General features: G+C 38.8%; 1 protein-coding gene across 3 annotated transcripts; it reads right to left on the bottom strand.

The window, feature by feature from the left end:
• Positions 1 to 2,656: 2,656 nt before the first annotated feature.
• LOC138004191 (uncharacterized) lies at positions 2,657 to 16,179 on the bottom strand. 3 transcript variants are annotated; one of them, XM_068850636.1, is made up of 6 exons: positions 15,951 to 16,179; positions 15,345 to 15,441; positions 8,550 to 8,616; positions 5,442 to 6,119; positions 4,870 to 5,111; positions 2,657 to 4,379 (listed from the first exon to the last, which is right to left on the bottom strand). In XM_068850636.1, the coding sequence occupies exons 2-6, from the start codon at positions 15,393 to 15,395 to the stop codon at positions 3,468 to 3,470; spliced, it is 1,950 nt and encodes a 649-aa protein (XP_068706737.1). In that variant the 5' UTR covers positions 15,396 to 15,441; positions 15,951 to 16,179; the 3' UTR covers positions 2,657 to 3,467. The 3 variants fall into 3 exon arrangements, with proteins under 3 accessions (XP_068706737.1, XP_068706739.1, XP_068706738.1); XM_068850638.1 differs by lacking the exons at positions 15,345 to 15,441; positions 15,951 to 16,179 and adding an exon at positions 13,508 to 13,770; XM_068850637.1 differs by lacking the exons at positions 15,345 to 15,441; positions 15,951 to 16,179 and adding an exon at positions 8,706 to 8,817.
• Between the last annotated feature and the right edge of the window lie 1,123 nt (positions 16,180 to 17,302).

Below are 17,302 nucleotides of genomic sequence, written 5' to 3'. Positions count from 1 at the left end.
TATCGTTTGCAAAGGCGCATTTCTTACTCTAGAATATTTATACTATAATTTGAAAAGACTACATGTCGGAGAAGCGTCTACTGTGCAAAACTAAGTGGATGTCAATGAAACACGTCCGGCCACCATGATCTACCGCGCCAAATGCCAAGTTCCATTAAACTGGTTTCACGAGGCAATTGTCCCTCCTTGTTGCTAGGACTAAAATTGTCTGAATAGTAACTAATTCACATCTGCATCAAAGCCACCCTATGCCTCATAATGGATGATTTATGGGTGAAAAAAAATCGCATAAGGCGAAGGGTGAGCTGGTAGAGTGGTAGAGACAATTTCTAGGGGGGAGGGTCCGGAAATTGATTGCACCGTCGTTGAGAAGACTTGCGAAAAGAGAGCGAATTTGACTGCAAGGTAGCATAAAAGGTTAAGATAATTTCCCGGGGGGCTTCTAAGGCCAGTAACATGCCTTACACGGGAGCAGTTATCCAAATGATATAATCGGCGTGCGGCAGAGAACAGTGCTTCATCGTAATTATAGTGAAGAGGGTGATGAAATTCTAATCTTGGTAATGCTCTTTACTGTTTTAATTCTTATTCAATGATCTTTACACATTTCGTCTTAAAGATTATACAACCATTTCAGCTGCGGTATTCCAAAATGAAAATCTCCATTCTTTTGATTTTCTAATAAAATAAATTCTCTTATAACGCCTTATGTCAATAATTAATGAATAAATTCAACTTTTGAACTCTTTTCAAAGATTTCACCGTGCCCATTTTACCTGTCCATGTGGAAATTAAGGTTAAATAATCTTTCAATGGTCATGTAAGTCGTAAAATTTAAGAGGGCTTTGGATGAAAAAAGTTCAAAACTTGCAATTCTTTTCAAATTGAATATATGTCAACAAATACTGAAAACTAGGTAGTGAGAATCTACTTTCTATAAGAGTATAACATTAAAATGAGGTCTATAATACGATATGGAAAAATATATTCTCTGTTGATACACACTTTTTACATTTCTGTCCATTTCAGTGGCGGTCTTGCCGCCAAATTACCCGACATGCCTAGCATGAGCTGTGGTTGGGTTGTATGTTATTCTTCCTTTTAAAAAGGTTAAGTTTAGTCAGTGGGGAATGGGCCTTTCCAGAAAGACTATTTCCTGGACGTGCACGATAAGCTTGAAGTTCACGAGTTGCACAGTTGTTACTTTTGTCTACTTGTGGCACGCGAGGAGTATAAGATCCGGCACATGCATTCCTTGAATCTGTATTGTGTTCGCGATTTGCGCAACATTTTCTCAACATTTTTTTAAACGTAAAAAATGGCATAAATTCCTACTTTTTAAAAACAAATTTCCTGGATTTTCAATTGAACTCTACTTTGAGCTTTTTTGTTGCATTCGCAGAACGTCGCCTGCGTTTAATTTAAACTCATTTTTCTTCGTGTAAAATTGTTATTCTTGTCAGTAAAAGAGAAATTTGCGCGTTTTTCCTGAAAGTAAGCCTATCTCTGCACGTCGTAGTATATTAATATATTTTCCGGAAAGGCATATCCAGGTGTAAATCTTAAGTCTCCTGCAAAAATAAAAACGTTTTTGGCTAACCAACCGATTTAAGACCTTCAGTGCTTCTGTCTATCGATTTCTGTACGTATTTAATAACTAGTTACGAGACCGAAGATTTTCACCCTTTTTGCCCACTGTAGTTTAGCTGTACAAGAGTCCGTTGATAGGCCATTGTAAAATGCAGACTGCAGACAAAATTCAGCGTGTTGATCTCTTTTTCTTCAAACAATAGGAGTGTTGCTTTCATCCCCGATTTAAACGTTCCAGACAATGGTTTGCAGTCTGCCTTTACAATGACCGCATGTTAGCGTAAGCTGTGCTGTGAATGACTTTGGCAATGCGCAATAAGACAACCAGAGTATAGCTTAGGAATTTCTAAAAAAAACTTCGACCAATCTCCTGTTGTGAAGGTGCATTAAATGCTGCATAGTAGTAGGAAATATCTCCTCTGTACTTGGCTTTTACGCGATGAGTGAATGGTTCATGAAAAGGGTATGCTTGGCAAAACGATGATCATTTGTTCAAGACCATTGTCGCCATATTCTGCCCCAACTTGAGAGGAAATCTCCAGTCCTTGTAATGAATAAACCGGAGTAACTTCTGTTTCCAATAAAGCTGTTTGGATTGTTTTCCGAAAACAATGTTTGTTTCAGGAAACTAATGAATTTACAAACGCTTTTTTTCACTTTTACATTTTCCGCGCGCTGCCATCTTGAATCAATCTGACGTGTAACGGTTGCCTGGTTGTTTCGCCAAAGAGCTTTTGTATGTTAACAATAGGAGAGCCGTCAGTAATACGTCACATTTAGTCAAGATTGAGGCGGCTTGAGTGATTTGAAATAAAAATGAGCTATTCTAAAATGGGCCATTTACGAGTTCATGTGTGCCTCCTCTTTAAAGCGAGTCTACGTGCGCAGCTTTTCTTATTTTCTGGTACTTTCTCAAATCCCACAATACATTTTGTTTACCCCCCAAAATTTGCGTAATCATTGCTTTCCATTTCTCTAGGGACATAAAGATGTTCTAAGAGAAATCAAGGCCCATGCAATTTTTATTTATTTATTATGGGGGGGGGGGGGGGGTGGAAGGGGAGGAGGTGTATTGTGGGAGTTGAGAAAGTCGCCTAACCCTAACAAGTTAATTCTAGTTCTGGATTTAACTTACAAAGCAACTTCCTCGGTAACTGTAGGTTAGACTTTTTCATCAGCAACTTCGAAGAAACAACGTATCCGCAACAGTTACGTGTTTCCCAATGCAGCAAAGCCTTTACGTTTTTTTTTTAAAGAGGATGTGTACCAAACCTTTCACAAAGTTGGACACAACGGGCGAAATGCATTTCAAAGGAAACTTGTTCCTTCACTGAATTTTCGGGATGGTTATGAGTTTTCCCGTAGTATTGTCCCTTAAGAATAAAGGGAAATCGTCGATTGAGTATTCGTTTTAATTTGAACCAAATATTTTCTTCGCTGTCTTAGGTATTTGTCTTGATGAAATTTGTGACTGGCTTCGTGAGTGACTTGTTGTGATTGAAGATATTGCCTGTTAAGTACAGACGTCATGCTACAGCTTTCTCTTCATCTACGTACGGAGGGAAATCTATGGCCTTGATAAATCACTCGATGCAAACTATTGCAAATGAGCGATGACCATGAACAAATGGCTTGTTTGCATCTGACGTAAATAGCGAAAAAACAGTAAATAAATATATTCGTGATTGACTGGAACCGCCTTCAAGCTTGTTGAGATTGCTGTACATTTATATGTTTGAAAGTACGATGGTCAAACAGATGTGTGCTAGCTTTGCATAAATGGATGAAAGGTTAGCATGTAATTCCTTGAATTGAACGGTGTGACTTTTTGTTGTGTGCCGTACGTCTCTCAGGCGTACAGTAGAACAGGTCTCTGCTTATCCATGGGTGATACTATCAAGGGAAGCCATTCCCGACGGTCTTAGCGGCAGGAATGTTGCTGGTGCCATGATCTTCATGATTGGCTGCGTAAACTCTGTCGCCATCGGCCGAGAAAATTGCATAGCCTGAATGCCATTGGTAAGTGGATTTGCCATGCTCAGAGAAGGGTTTCGCGGAGTTGCCGTAGTAATTGGTGCGAAAACCGAAGTGCAGACGGTCGTGGAGTTAGCTGAATTGGTTTGAAGGTCCGGTCGTGGTGTGTTGGTGATCTGGAAAGCAATCTGTGGAGGAAAGGAATCCTGTTTGTTTATTCCGTTAGTTTGAGTTATTCCATTGGAATTGTTTGAATCTGGAAGGCACACCATTGGGTAGGTTGGTGACCAATGGACATTTTCTGCGTGCCCGTTGATTCCATTTTGGCCGTGCCCTAAAGAGCGTTCTTGGTCCATTCCAGGATGTGTGATGCCGCCATTGCTGTGTCCGTTGAGACCATTCATGGAATGCATACCATTGATAGCATTCATCCCGTTCACACTATGACAACCGAGGTTGCTTAAGGTGTTTATGCCATTAATGGCACTTATACCAGCAATGCCGTTTATTCCATTGATTGCGTTGTTACCATTCATAATTCCCATTCCATTGCTCAATCCGTTGCCGATTCCATTAATCCCATTCATTCCATTGACGGCGTTCATCTGCGCAATGCCATTCAACCCATTTACAGCTCCCACTCCGCCTAATCCGTTGACACCATTCAGGCCACCCATTCCGTTCACATTAACGTTTAAACCGTTCAGGTCACCAGCAATTGCGTTCAGACCGTTTAAACTGCTTGCGATGGCAAATCCACTTGGAATCATAGGATTGTATTTGATCCAAGTTGGAGATACACGAGTGTATACGGGCTGTATGAAGAAAAAAAGTACATGAATATCGATGCGAAGAAATTCATTCTAAACGTTATCGAACAAGACACTCAAGAGAGATAACAAGTAACTTGCATTGTCGTGCATAACGGTTAAGTTTCTGTTATCAAAGAGATTGGAGAACGATTGTAATAGGAGTACAAGTTTGTAATCAAGCTTAAGAGGTTTCGATACCAGAGAAGTGCTTTACTAATTGAACTATCGATAGAGCCAACTGGGAGCTAGTTATTTTCTGAGTTCAGAGTAGAGAACATTGACATGACTTACTACGAGATATATATATTTTTTCAAGTTCGAAATTGTAAAAAGATTTTTTTTTTCCTGAAATTCAAGTCGTAAAGGCTTTAAGTCAGCGAGGTAGCCTAGTTTCACATGGTCTTTTAGCGTTCAAAGTCTTATAGCAACAGGTTCGTGTTTTAATGAGAAAATGTAAAGAATGACGCCCTATATCAAGATATCTTTATAGTACCATTTCATTCTTGTGACTGCTCTCAACGTAGTCAAATTTCTTCTTCTTTGCTTCAGGTCCCTCATTACCATTGACATCAGTCGTGCCATCATTTTCCTTCTTTACGTCCTCCCCCTTGTGTTCTCCGTTGACGGGTGCGTCCTCGTGCTTTCGTTTTCTCTCTTCGATCAATGCGCCTTTCTCGCTTTCCTCGTGTACATTGTGTTTATCTTCGGTTTCCGGTTGTCCGTTATGTTCTTTGCCTATTAGAGAAGGGGCAATTCCCAAGGTAACTTTAATTGGTTAAGTATCGACATAAAGCTTAACATTCAAGTTACTATATTTTTATCCCTAAACTAAGATTTTCCCGGAAACTTTAGCTCCAAGTAATCAGTGTAGTATTTCTACCCAAGGTCAAGCGAAGTTCGCTAAAAAAGCAAATCTTTCTAAAAATTGTGTCCTTTAACGACCTAATATTCTCCCAACATTGTTCCAATCGGCTGTTCGGAAAGAGAGAAATAAATTGTCATATGAATTGATATATGAACTGCATATAAGCAATTGAAATGAGGTTGCCGCGAAGAGACAATTACCGTTGTGAGGTGTTCCACCTTGCTCGCTCTCTGTCTTCTCTATACTCTGTACAATCTCCTGAGTATGCGCTGGCTTCTCTACAGGTGTGGTAGCCTGTGGCAACGCTTGAGGAGCAGGCATCTGTTGCTGAAGCGTTTGAAGAGTTGTTGGTAGTGCTGTTTGAGCATTCGATGGAATAGCAAATCCAATCTGGGCTTGAAAACCATTCAACTGTGGTGTGTTGGGGATCTGTTGTTGAAGGTGCTGCACGTGGTGCTTCGCTTTCTCTTGTGCCACGCGCTGTTCTTTCTCGGCTGCTGCGTTCCGTAGGATCCTGTTAATGGAGCTCACGCTCGGTACATTGCTCTTGTCACACACTCCGTCGCTGAGCAGGTTGTTCCTTATTTCCCAAGCAAATATACACGGGTTGTCTTCTTTATACGCAAGGATCTTGGACACCACACGTGGCGTAGCGACTTTGGGCTTACTACCTCCGATTGCCCCGGGTCGCACTGAGCCTGTTTCGTAATATCTGCCGAGAATTTTGCTGACGCATCCGTGAGACACGAGCAGTTGCCGAGAGATTTCCGATGGTCGGACTCCGCAGTGTGCCAACTCAACGATTCTGTGTCGCATATAATCAGGCAATGGCCGACCATTGACGAACACACCCCCAAGTTGGTTGACGCCACCCGGTCCTAAATTTGAAAAATAAAAAGGTAATGAAGCTAACAAATATTAAAAATAAAAGAGTAACCAGGATTTAGAAACATATTCTTGTAAAAAAAGCGTTCTCTGGTTAACAAAAATTTAAAAACGTAAGCTATCGGCTTCCAGACTAAAGCCTTTGAAAACTAACATGTAAATGCACGAGATGGAAATATATACAAAATGAAAGTGTGAAAAGATTCTAAAAACAGTAGAAGGGAAAAAAAACGCGCTAATCTAAAAGAATAGAGGTTTGTTTTGGCAAAGGCTTGGAGTTATTGTCTGCTTTGTCAGTGTTAGCGGTTGTGTCAAGATTCCATAGTTTTTCGAATTCGGAAGTTTCCTTTGTCAATTACTCTGGCATTGTTGAAGTCAATAGAATGATTGTTACGCCAAGCGTGAGCTTCAATATAAGAGCCTTTTCTTAACCAGATAACGCTCTTTTTAAACATAAATATCCTAACAAATATTGTTAATGAAACAAAAATTGATCAAGCGTTTCTCTGGTTTCTAGTTCATGGCGGTCTTGTTCGTCAGAGGTAATCATCGAGTAGTAACCACTTATGCCAGTTATTTACTCCAAAGTCTGCTTGTTTAGAAAAATTGTCTTTTTTAATTTTATTTATTTATTTACTTTTTTTAATTTTTTTTAAGTCGAGAAATGTGAAAAGCAAATTGGCTATAAACGGTGGAACCAAACAAATTATGGACACCCTTAACTGAATTAGAAGGACACTACAACTTCATTCATGGCATATGGGACAATGGCAATTTATAAAATAATTAGGATAGTACGCGCACTCTCATTGGTCAACAGCTGTGCTTGGATGAGAGTATGGAAACACGGCTGTAACATTGATTGGGTATGTGTTGTCAGATGCCCGTTTTGATTGGCTGGTAGAAAATATGAGCATGTATCAAGAAAATCTGTTTCAATCTAGAAGTAAAAAAACACAGCATTTTCCTTCATTTGTCGAATTATCTTCAAGAAATATTTTATAAAAGCAATAGGGGACGTTTTCCGTGTTTCCATGGCCTCATCTAAACACGAGGGGGAGTTAGGAGAATTCGAGACACTTATGCAAACCCGAGATTCAGTCGAGGGTTTACATAACTGTCGACAATTCTCCCAACTCTCCCGAGAAAGGTAATTAATTTGCGCTAAACTTCGTTAGTAAATGTCTTTGGTTTCGAGAATTAAATATATTATTAAGAAATGTTATTATTTTCTTGGATGTCAGTTTGAAAATAGTTTTGTTCTTGAATACCCTTTCTTTTCCTTTCCTTCTTCTTCTTCTTCTTCTTCTTCTTCTTCTTCTTCTTCCTTTTTTTTTATTTACATCCGTGACAGATAAAAATGTATATTTCTTTTTATACTCTTGTATTTTGTCAAAAGAACTTATCCATTAGGCATCAGGAAATTATCTACACTTATCTACTATGTTACGTTATTTTACATTATCATTCCCTTGTCAACAAATGGTAATCAATTTGAAACAATATAGCTAAAGCATTTGTTTCGGTTGACAACAATAAGAATTCTCAGTCTTGACCGCGTGGCTAATTAACATATTTCAGTTTCGACACTAAATCAGTTGTAGCAACACGAGGTCGAAGAGTTAACATATTTCGACTTTCTGGGTCGTATTCCTATTAAATTATTTTTCAGGTGTAGTGTAGCGGCATTCAAAGTTGTTTCCACAATGTCAGATCCAAATTCCCCTTCATGGATTTCCAAAACAAAATGTTCAAGTATGACTTTCTGTGGTAAAGTTGGACTTAAAAATAAAAATAAAAGGAATTCAAACGTGTCTTAAAAATTATTTTTCAACAGCAAATTTGACTGAAACGAAACATTATTGAAGTTGTATAAAATTCGAGCAAAATTATCCTTTTCTTCTTGTTAGAACGCAAGGAATAAATATGAACCATGAATTGAAAAATCTCATAAAATCTTGAAATGAATTTGATGATCAAGCTGCCTTGAAATTCCCGATAAAAAATCAATTTTAAAGCTATAACTACATAAGTTAATTTCAAACATAACCAGCCGATATTTTGGCAATTAAATATTCCATTGTATTACTCAGATTTGAGACCGTTTCGCTTAGAAACAAAATATATAGATGGTTTGCTTGATATTACTAAAAAAAAAACCCACTTTGCCCAAAAAGATCTTATTTCTTCAAAAAACTTCAAGCCACGAAGGGTCAAAGAATTGATAGTGTAAGAAATGATTTTGATAGCTTGTGTGCGCAGTTATAATTTACTTGGAAAGCAAGTGAAGGAATGTAGTAAATTAATAAATTAGGTGGCAAGCCGCTAAGTCAAACGTCTTCGAAATGGGGAACAGATTTTTTCCGCAACTTAAATTAAGAGAACGTAGCACAAACTGTATATATTTTTGATGGCCTTCTTACCTCTATGGGGCATCATCGACTCGCAACTCCAGCCAGCCACTCGTCCGGTCAATTCTCTAATCGTGTTCTATAAGACAATAGTAATCAAGTAAAATATTTTCTAAACTTTTTTTCCTGTTCTAATTGAGGAGCAGTATATACTTTTCACGTTACTACCTCAAACGAGGCATAGCTTTTCTCTTCTCATGATGACAGTGCCAAAGTTAAATTCTTATAAGGGTTGACGTTTGTCTGTTATTTGGCAGTGCGTTCCTGTAGTCTCTCTCCAATCCATCGATAGCTATTTTGCCACCGGTAGCTACGAGCTCAGGCTCTTCTGTTTACAGTTTGCCATATAAGGAAAGTACCAGAAGAGCTGACTGGGAGACCCACTCACCACATGCAGTGAAACGTCACAAAAATCTCAAAAATGCGAAAACTGAATTTAGAAGGGCAGTGTCACAGTCTTTTTGCCTGGCAAAGATTAAAAATCGTCTTGGTATATATAGACACGGACATATTGCCTTTGCTTCATTATTAATAACCACGTTTTTTCTTTAAAAGGGTTTTGCCGTCTGAAGAATAGCATAGGAATGAGTTGCAATATGGAAAGAAATAACGCAGTTTTGTTTTTTTCGAAACTGGCCCCCGTGTCTTAAAACTTTGCCTACGTAATATGAATTTTTCGTCCTGCACATGCTGAAATCCAAAGGCCAGACTATGCTGCAAAAAATTATCACGAACTTCCACGTGTTCAGTATTCTAACAAGCAAAATCCGTCTGCCCGGAAGCAAGACAACCGGCTCCTGTGAAATTTGGTAGAATTTGAAAAAAATAATAATAAAATAAATTGCAAGGATCTCACGCGTCGGTTGCACTCGTCCGAGCTTTTGCGTACCTTTTTTGTACGCTTGATATAAAGTACCAAGTTACGAGTAAAACTGCTGAAGCCCTGCCCTCTAAGATTTTAATAGGCCATTCCGAGTTCATGTCTGCCTCCTTTTCTTATGAAAAGTAGAACGAATTGCCATCACAAGAATATCGCCCTTAGACTCGCTTTGAAGAAGAGGCAATGGCTTATTCAATATCCGAATAATTAACTCCTTCAAGACTATTCTGCCGTAAAATTGGAGAGTGTTACAAAATTCATAGAGAGCTCCAACAGATTTAAGTGTACAGCTAGTTCATGGAATACTGACTAATTATCCAGGCTCAGAAATAGTTACAAAGAGTTACGCCACCGCATTATTGCTCAAAAGCTTACGAACCCCACTAACAAAAATAATTATTGAATTACTAAGTAGATGACAAACTGCACCTCAATAGCGGGCGAATGCTGACGAATTTCCGCCAGTTGTTTCTAGGGGGAAACAACGGCCGGAAATACGTCTGCGCATGCATTCGCACGGTAGACTTCGAGAGCACTTTTTGGTCAGCGCCAAGAACACGGACTTTGGCAACTTCCAAAGCAGGAAGTCCGCAAATCACGGACTTCCGGCTCGTCTATGCAAGCTCAAAATTGAAACAGCGGTTGTCAACGGTTACAAAAATGGCCCTTCATTACGACTGCGCATTATTTTGGAAGTGGTCAGAGTTCGTGATCTTGGCGCTGAACAAACGAAGACGAGATTGACTTCGTGAAGTGTTAAGTTTACTGGTGAAATTGGTGGCTAAAGCTTACATTTAGGGCTGGCAGTTACTTACAGAGAGATTAGTCCCTCTCTTTTAATTTTGCCGGAAAACAAACAACTCCGAATGGAAGGGAGCGGCACAATAATTACTTTTTGAGAGCAGGTTTTAAATTCTTATCCGGCAACAATTTGGAGCAATGAAGTGGCTTTTAGTAAGGGAGAGTGTGATTGAATAACTGCTTAGTAAACCAAAAAAAATAGATTAAACAACATAAAGAATGACTTAGACTTTAAAACAATAAAAGGTGCTACAATACTGAAAAATAAACAACTTACGAGAGGTGCTACACTAATGAAATTTTGATTGCCTTATATTGCCTTATTTAAACAGGAAAGGTGCTTGCCAACAGTAATTTTACTTGTTATAATTAAAACTAATGGACGACATTAATTCTCTGATGAAGTGCAGAGCAATACAATAATTTGAATTTAAAGAAGTCCACTTTTGGTTGTATGTGTGTCTTTTAAGGCCAAAACCTGCAATTTAGATACTTTTATCAGTGGGATACGTCTATCACAACCGGTCCTTGAAGGCCTCCAAACTCAGCCTAACAAAAGCAAGTATTCAAAAGACCCGTGAAGCGCGCTGACTCTGGGTAAAGAGGGATCAATGTTTTCCCAGTGACAACATCATTCACCTTTTACCAATGTGTTCCGAGTTCGAATCCCGGGTTTGGCGCCATGTGTGGCTTAAGTTTCAAGCTGGTTCTCTACTTTGCTTCGAGTGGTTTTCTTCAGGTAGTCTGATTTTCCCCACTCATAAAAAGCATAGATTTGAGCTGATTTCTTAGAAGTCCATGGCTTATGGGCTTCTGATGTGAGCCCGAGATGTCCCGGCAACTTATAATTCATGAAAGTAACAGCCTATCAAGACAACGATAAAAGGTCACGTGTCTACGCTTCAATCCTTATTAGAATTATTTATATAAAGAACAGTGAAAAGTCTCGGCTTGTTATTTAATTGTGTGTTTGTGTTTAAGAAATATGTTCCATTTTTTCCCGATACATGTATTGTCTTGTATTTAGTGTTTTGCTTTGGTTCGAAATGAATCACGGAAGCCCTTGTAATAGCTCACTGTGTCCTGAAAACAGAATTCGGGCAGCTCCCAACATGGATATTGAGCCACAGAAACGCAACTATGCTTATGACACGGCAGACAAATCCACCAATCAAATTAGAACGAAAAGAACAGAATTGTTGCAGTCGCAGACAAAGGCCTCCGTAAATGGGGTCCTTTGGAAAGATTAACCAAAGGCTACGATAAATAACCAGAATGCAGCACATGATTAATAGGGAACTTAAGCAACGACGACGGCGACGACAACGAGAACTTCATCTCAAAATATAAATTGATCTTATTCGCTCGCCGGCCATATTGGCCCGAAAGCACCACATTTCGTACCCCGAGCCTCGAGTTTAAATGTTTGGGAATGAGTTTCGGTAAGCAAAAACAAAAGTTTTCAATCCCTCGGGACTCAACATGACTGCCTTTTGATTATATTGCAATCACTTCGTGACTATTTCTACCCTTTATTACTGATCATGACAAGGGTGTGGTAGTTCCTCAAGAATGACGATGGTCAGAACATCGCTTAATTTAGGGGAGAAAATGAAAGTTTATCTTCAAGTGCTGGCGTCCTTTATAAACCTCTAATGTGGCTATTTCACGTTGCTGTTTTGCAGACGACGGCATAGAAATGGACGAAGGTGAAACAACGCACGTGCAGGGCGTTAAAAGCTATTGTTTTTAATCGTTAGTTGTTGTCCTTCAGAAGGATATTGATAGTAATGATTCCAAGTTCGAATGAGGCCTAACAGTACTGTGAAGTTTTTTATACCCAATTATTCCATCAGAGATCAACCCTAGTATTGGAATTGGGCCCACAGTTTTTCTCTGTCCTTGTGTGGGCCCAATTCCAATACTAGGATTGATCTCTGATAGAATAATTGGGTATAAAAAACTTCACAGTAGTGTTAGGCCTCACTCGAACTTGGAATCATTGCTATTTTCGTTGCCGTCGCCGTCACCGTTATCGTTGCTTAAGTTCCCTAATCAACCAACAATACTTGAAACATAATATTCGTATGTATGTATGTATTATGTATGTATTAGCCAATGAAAAGTGATCCAAGTATGTCTAGGCAGGAAATGACAAAAGCAAAAACCTTGAAAAACACTGTTGAGGAAATTTGAACGTGCTCTTTCGGTGTGCCCCACCCTCCCTCTCCCAACCCAATAATGAAAGAGGGCTCTGAAACGCTTTCCTGGCATCTCCTGCATATGTGAACCGTCGTTAGGTTGGGGAAGGAGGGAGTGGGGGTGGGGCGATATGCGTTTGCGGTGCATTTGCCTTATTGTGATGGGTTTTTCCCGTGATTGCTGGTTGGTTGAAGGAGGTAAAAAAATCATATTCCGACCATTAGACGGAAAAGTATATCTTAACTATAACAATTAACAGCAAAACGTAAATTCGAAACCTCGTACTTGATAGCGAAAACAGGCCCCGACAGAGAAACCAGGTTGGCTTGGTAAAAAGGAAATTAAACCTTCTGTCCATAGAAGACTGTGATTGTTTAGAATAAAAAATACACATTCTGGTAATTATCTCGAAAAGGTGAGAGAAAAGAAGATCACCTTCGAATAATAGTAATTATTCATAAAAAAACTATAAATGATGAAACCCATTATTCTAAACCGTTAAAACCGTTAATTACTTATCATTTGCTTTCACGGGCTATCAAGATAACTGAGAGGAAGAAATGTGAACGAGCCGGTTCTTTTTTTGATAAAATAGCACAAAATATCAGCAAAGTTAAAATGACTCAAAACGTTAGATGGAAAAGACGTAGGAGAAAAAGAAACCTTTGGGCATACCTTCATGGCACAGCTGCGTAAAATTATAACAAGACAATCGATGGTAGAACGGAAAACTTGAATTTGGCAGAAATTAATTAATACTTTTGATCGCGAGAGAGTCGAAAGATCCTTTCAAGATGAACTTATTTTCCAAGTGAACTTGATAAAACAAAACATGACGGTCTCTTCTCGGCCGTTTTAAAATAATTTTCCACAGGAGGCCAAAAAGAATCTTATGCGAACCAGAACGACCCCAGCTACAAGTTACGTCATGGTTAAGAACAAGTCACTGGCAAGATACACGGTTAAAGAAGTGAAAGAATCCAATTTAAGACGTTAAAATGATGTTTAGCTGATCTCCTTTTTTACGGCTTGGCGTCGGTTTACTTTCGCTTTGACACTATTGTTGTAAATATTTTCCCGTAAATACCTTCTTGTGTCCTTCTTGGTCAATAACTTTCAAGTAGCGGCTATCCACGAAATCACGCAAAATTCTTGTTAGATCCAAAGGTTCCTACGAGAAACTCGATGTGTATTACTTTCGAAATCCGATAAAGGCAAAAGGGCGTGTGGTTAGTCTTCCAAAAAAGTTATTTCCGGGTAATGGGACTTGAAGCGAAGTCTTCAACAAACGTGGTAGCCGGCCTGTCCGAGCAAGCTGACCGAGTGAGTTAACTGATCAAGGGTATCTGGTTCATGTGGATTACAAACTTAGCAAGCTACCTAACCTCATCATTACCTCATAGATAGCATGGGTCACAAGACTCAACTAGAGTGAAAAATGAACACACTCGATTACAGAAAAGTTGACAATTGGTTTTGCAGGTTTGCATTGCATCCTTGAATGTTACAAACACCATTTTTTTATCGGAGGAAAATATCTTAGAGAAAGTGTTGAAAGAAAAAAATGAAAGAAATACAGTCTTCGCAATATACCGAAAAATTTGAGATTATATCATTTATCTTTTTACCTTGTAAGTTAAACTAGTAATGATCAATGCCGGCTTTAAAAAACCCTGATGTCTTTATTTACTCAACAATGATCAAGATCATTTGCCACATTTTGATCCCGTTTGGAAACAGATTTAAAGAATAAAAAATGTCAACGAAAGTAAAGGGCTCTTTCTTTCTCATTGGTTAGTACTCTAATGTGTTGAAATTTCGTCGTGAATATTTGATCACTGGAGCTAAGCTCGATCAAGCATATCGCTTGAAGAGATTTTGAGCGTGTCATAGGTCTGTAACGATGTCTTTAACTTAACAGGGTCACCTTGAACGCAGCCAAGTTACACCCCATAACGACAGTAGAACGACCCATTATTTCATTGAAATCATTTAGCTTGTCTTTCTGAAAAGAAAAAAAAAAGAAAAAAGAAATGGACCAAATGCATTGTAAACAACTGAAAGCACGAGCCCTTACCTTCTAGACCGCTTCTTTACAAAAAAAAAAAAAAAAAACGTTCGCTTACTTTTCACAGGATCGAGGATATCAGGCAACTTTTTGGAGTCACTGTGTAGCTCAATAGCATATCAATGATTGGTGCGACGGCTTGTTCGTGAATAATTCACAAATCAAATCAATTAAACTGGGATGTTGCCTCCTTTTTCCTTTAGAAACAGAAGAGCAATCCCTTTTATAGCTTATATTCCGCAACGATCTGTCAGCGATCTGACAGAGAAATAACTTGAATTTAAAATTTGAAAAAATATATCGTGGTCGGGACGATTTTGACCTCGTCGGTAACCTCTCTATTGACATCGAAATGTAGGTACTTGTATTTGTCAGCCGCAAATTATTATCCAGCTTGCAATACAGCAATAAAGGACATTCCTCTTCTACACAGTAGAAATGTTTTTAAACACACCAGACACGATTTTCTCTGAAGAACGGTTCGATGATAGATTGAACTTGAACCCAACACTTCTTGTGCTGCTGTTTTATGCGAGTTGAAAAACGCGCGATAATTTTAGCTTGTTATAAATTACGCTGTGGTTGTAGTAAGATATAAACACAGCAATGATTAGCCATGTAAATCAATAAATTTTAAAGCACTTTTATTAAACTGTAGTTTTGGTAGAAATTTCCTCTAGTTTTCTATCCCAACTTGTAACTTTTTGGTTGTGACAATGGAGTCAATTTAGGACAAGCAAAGTTACCTGGCAGTACAAGACACAAGATCATAAGATAACATCGCTGAAAGTGTAAATAAAGACAACTCTGTTTATCAGAAATATAGCAAAAATAGTGTTTATCTCGAGAGATTTACCTTAATTTGGGAGAAGCTTGCCTTGTTAAACTGTGAATCTAAGAATGCCATACGGGGTATACTTCGAATCAACTCCAACAAATGGGTTTGAACGACGCTGTTAAAAAATAGATACTTATTTATTAATTACTCTTTCAGAAATAAACATAGCTACCTTCGAGATTATATTTCATAGTCTACAACTGAATTAGCGAGATGTATGTATCCATTACTTTTCAGAAACCTTTTCCATGGCCAATAAACGTTTAAAATTCATTTTCCCAAGTTCAGTCGCTCGAACTCAATGTCACTGCGTGATATTTGACATCTCAGAGTCACCCATAAATGAACTTTCGTAGATATCTTGCTTGATAGTGTCGTTATTCTTATCCACAAGGTAACTTCTTATTGCTAAGAATATCTGATGTTTTGTTCATTTAGAATTAAGCCAAATTCCTAGACTTTTTTTCACAAATATGTTCGGCATACGCTTCGAACTCTGTTTCGTGAAATTTTGTTCAGTAATATGATGGCATTTGACTCACAAAAAAACCGATTCGCAAACAAATTATTTAGCCCTGAAGTCTTTACTTGCACTAAAGGATAAGGATATAAACACTGGCTTACCTTGGTATAGACACCCTCCGACAGCCGCCTTTTATGTTCGGTTCTTGAGAAGCTCCCTGGAATCTGTCGGCCAGCCAAAGCCTTGGTAGGGCCTAAACTGATGTCATCTCGTGAGACAACTCGATCTCTATAAGTTATTTTGATAATTCATGTCGATAGCTAAACAGTGGCATGGGTAGACCATCATATAAAGTGAAATTGAGAGGAAAACTGCTCAGCTTTTAGTGTCGAGCGAATCAGTGGTCACACATGACTGACTATCCTGAAAGGAGACCAAAGTTGCGATGTAAATTTAATGGGAGTGCTCTCAAATCTCGCGGCTGGTGACCGGTTACAAAGCAAACTTCTCGAGCATGGAGGATCAACCTCACAGAGGTAAGGAACGATGTTGGTATGTTCATTGATCCTATAGGTGAGCAAACGAAGCGTCAAAGCTGATCACCACGGAATTGGCGGTGCCTGTGAAGACGTTTTGAGAGCCTCTGTGAGAAGTCGGTGCAATTGAAAATGAAGTGATCCAGTTGTTGTAGACCTGTTGATTTCTGCACGTTAAGCAAGCCTAGATATTACTACATATGACTAAGGCATAAATGTCTTTATTTACTGTACGTAAGCCTAAGTTTGTGTTTTTCAACTGGCGTAATTACTAAGGTTAGGGTTAGGCTTTTTAAAAACGATTTATCGTTCTGTTGGAACCAAAATAACTGCAATTCTGTTCGAGTGTTTGCTAATAACTTCTCAATAAAATCGTTCATGGAATTTCCGGGATTGAGAATACAAATGTGAAATGCATTCGGATGGATAATGCTCGATGATGCATCAAGTGACGTTTTCATCTGAATTTGAAGAGTTAAATCAATTTCACCACATTATTTCGCTTCACTAGTTTTCAGCGAGTTTGCGAGCAAAGCATTTACGTTAAACGCGCGATTTAGTGATCACGCCCCAGTTGTTAACGGATAACGCTATCCGCCGGATAAATCACTGTCCAGCGGAAAAGTCACAGCGAAACCAATTGCGCTCTCCAATGGATAGTGATTTATGCGGTGGATAGCGTTATCCACCTTTTGAACAACTCGGGCCAGGAAATGTTGTGCTCCGCCTAACTGCACGATATAAGAGACTTAAGCATCGCGTTCGCTTGAAACTGGTAAATGAAAATGAAAATTCTCTTTAGTTGTTTTATCTTCGCTTTTTCTTTTTAAGGTAGCTGCCCTAACAAGGAATGAAATGAGCTAAACTGAACAAGTTTCTTTTCTGTTTGGTAAAACACAGATTCCAGCAGAGCACATGCCTTTCACCAATAAGCACGAAGCTAAAATCTCTCGCTATTGCCTGGTGGCACGCGGTGT

Source organism: Montipora foliosa, chromosome 5 (genome assembly GCF_036669935.1).
Source record: "Montipora foliosa isolate CH-2021 chromosome 5, ASM3666993v2, whole genome shotgun sequence".
Classification (NCBI taxonomy): Eukaryota; Metazoa; Cnidaria; class Anthozoa; order Scleractinia; family Acroporidae; genus Montipora; species Montipora foliosa.
The sequence above is the reverse complement of the archived record's forward strand: the minus strand, read 5'-3'. Positions and strand labels throughout refer to the sequence as shown.

Bases quoted from the DNA above. Each gene is read 5' to 3' on its own strand.
- LOC138004191 (XM_068850636.1), bottom strand. From the start codon at position 15,395: ATGGCATTCTTAGATTCACAGTTTAACAAGGCAAGCTTCTCCCAAATT. The intron at 8,617-15,344 runs GTAAATCTCTCG...ATTGTCTTATAG, and splicing joins CAAGCTTCTCCCAAATTAAG to AACACGATTAGAGAATTGAC. The intron at 4,380-4,869 runs GTACTATAAAGA...TTCTTCATACAG, and splicing joins GCAGTCACAAGAATGAAATG to CCCGTATACACTCGTGTATC.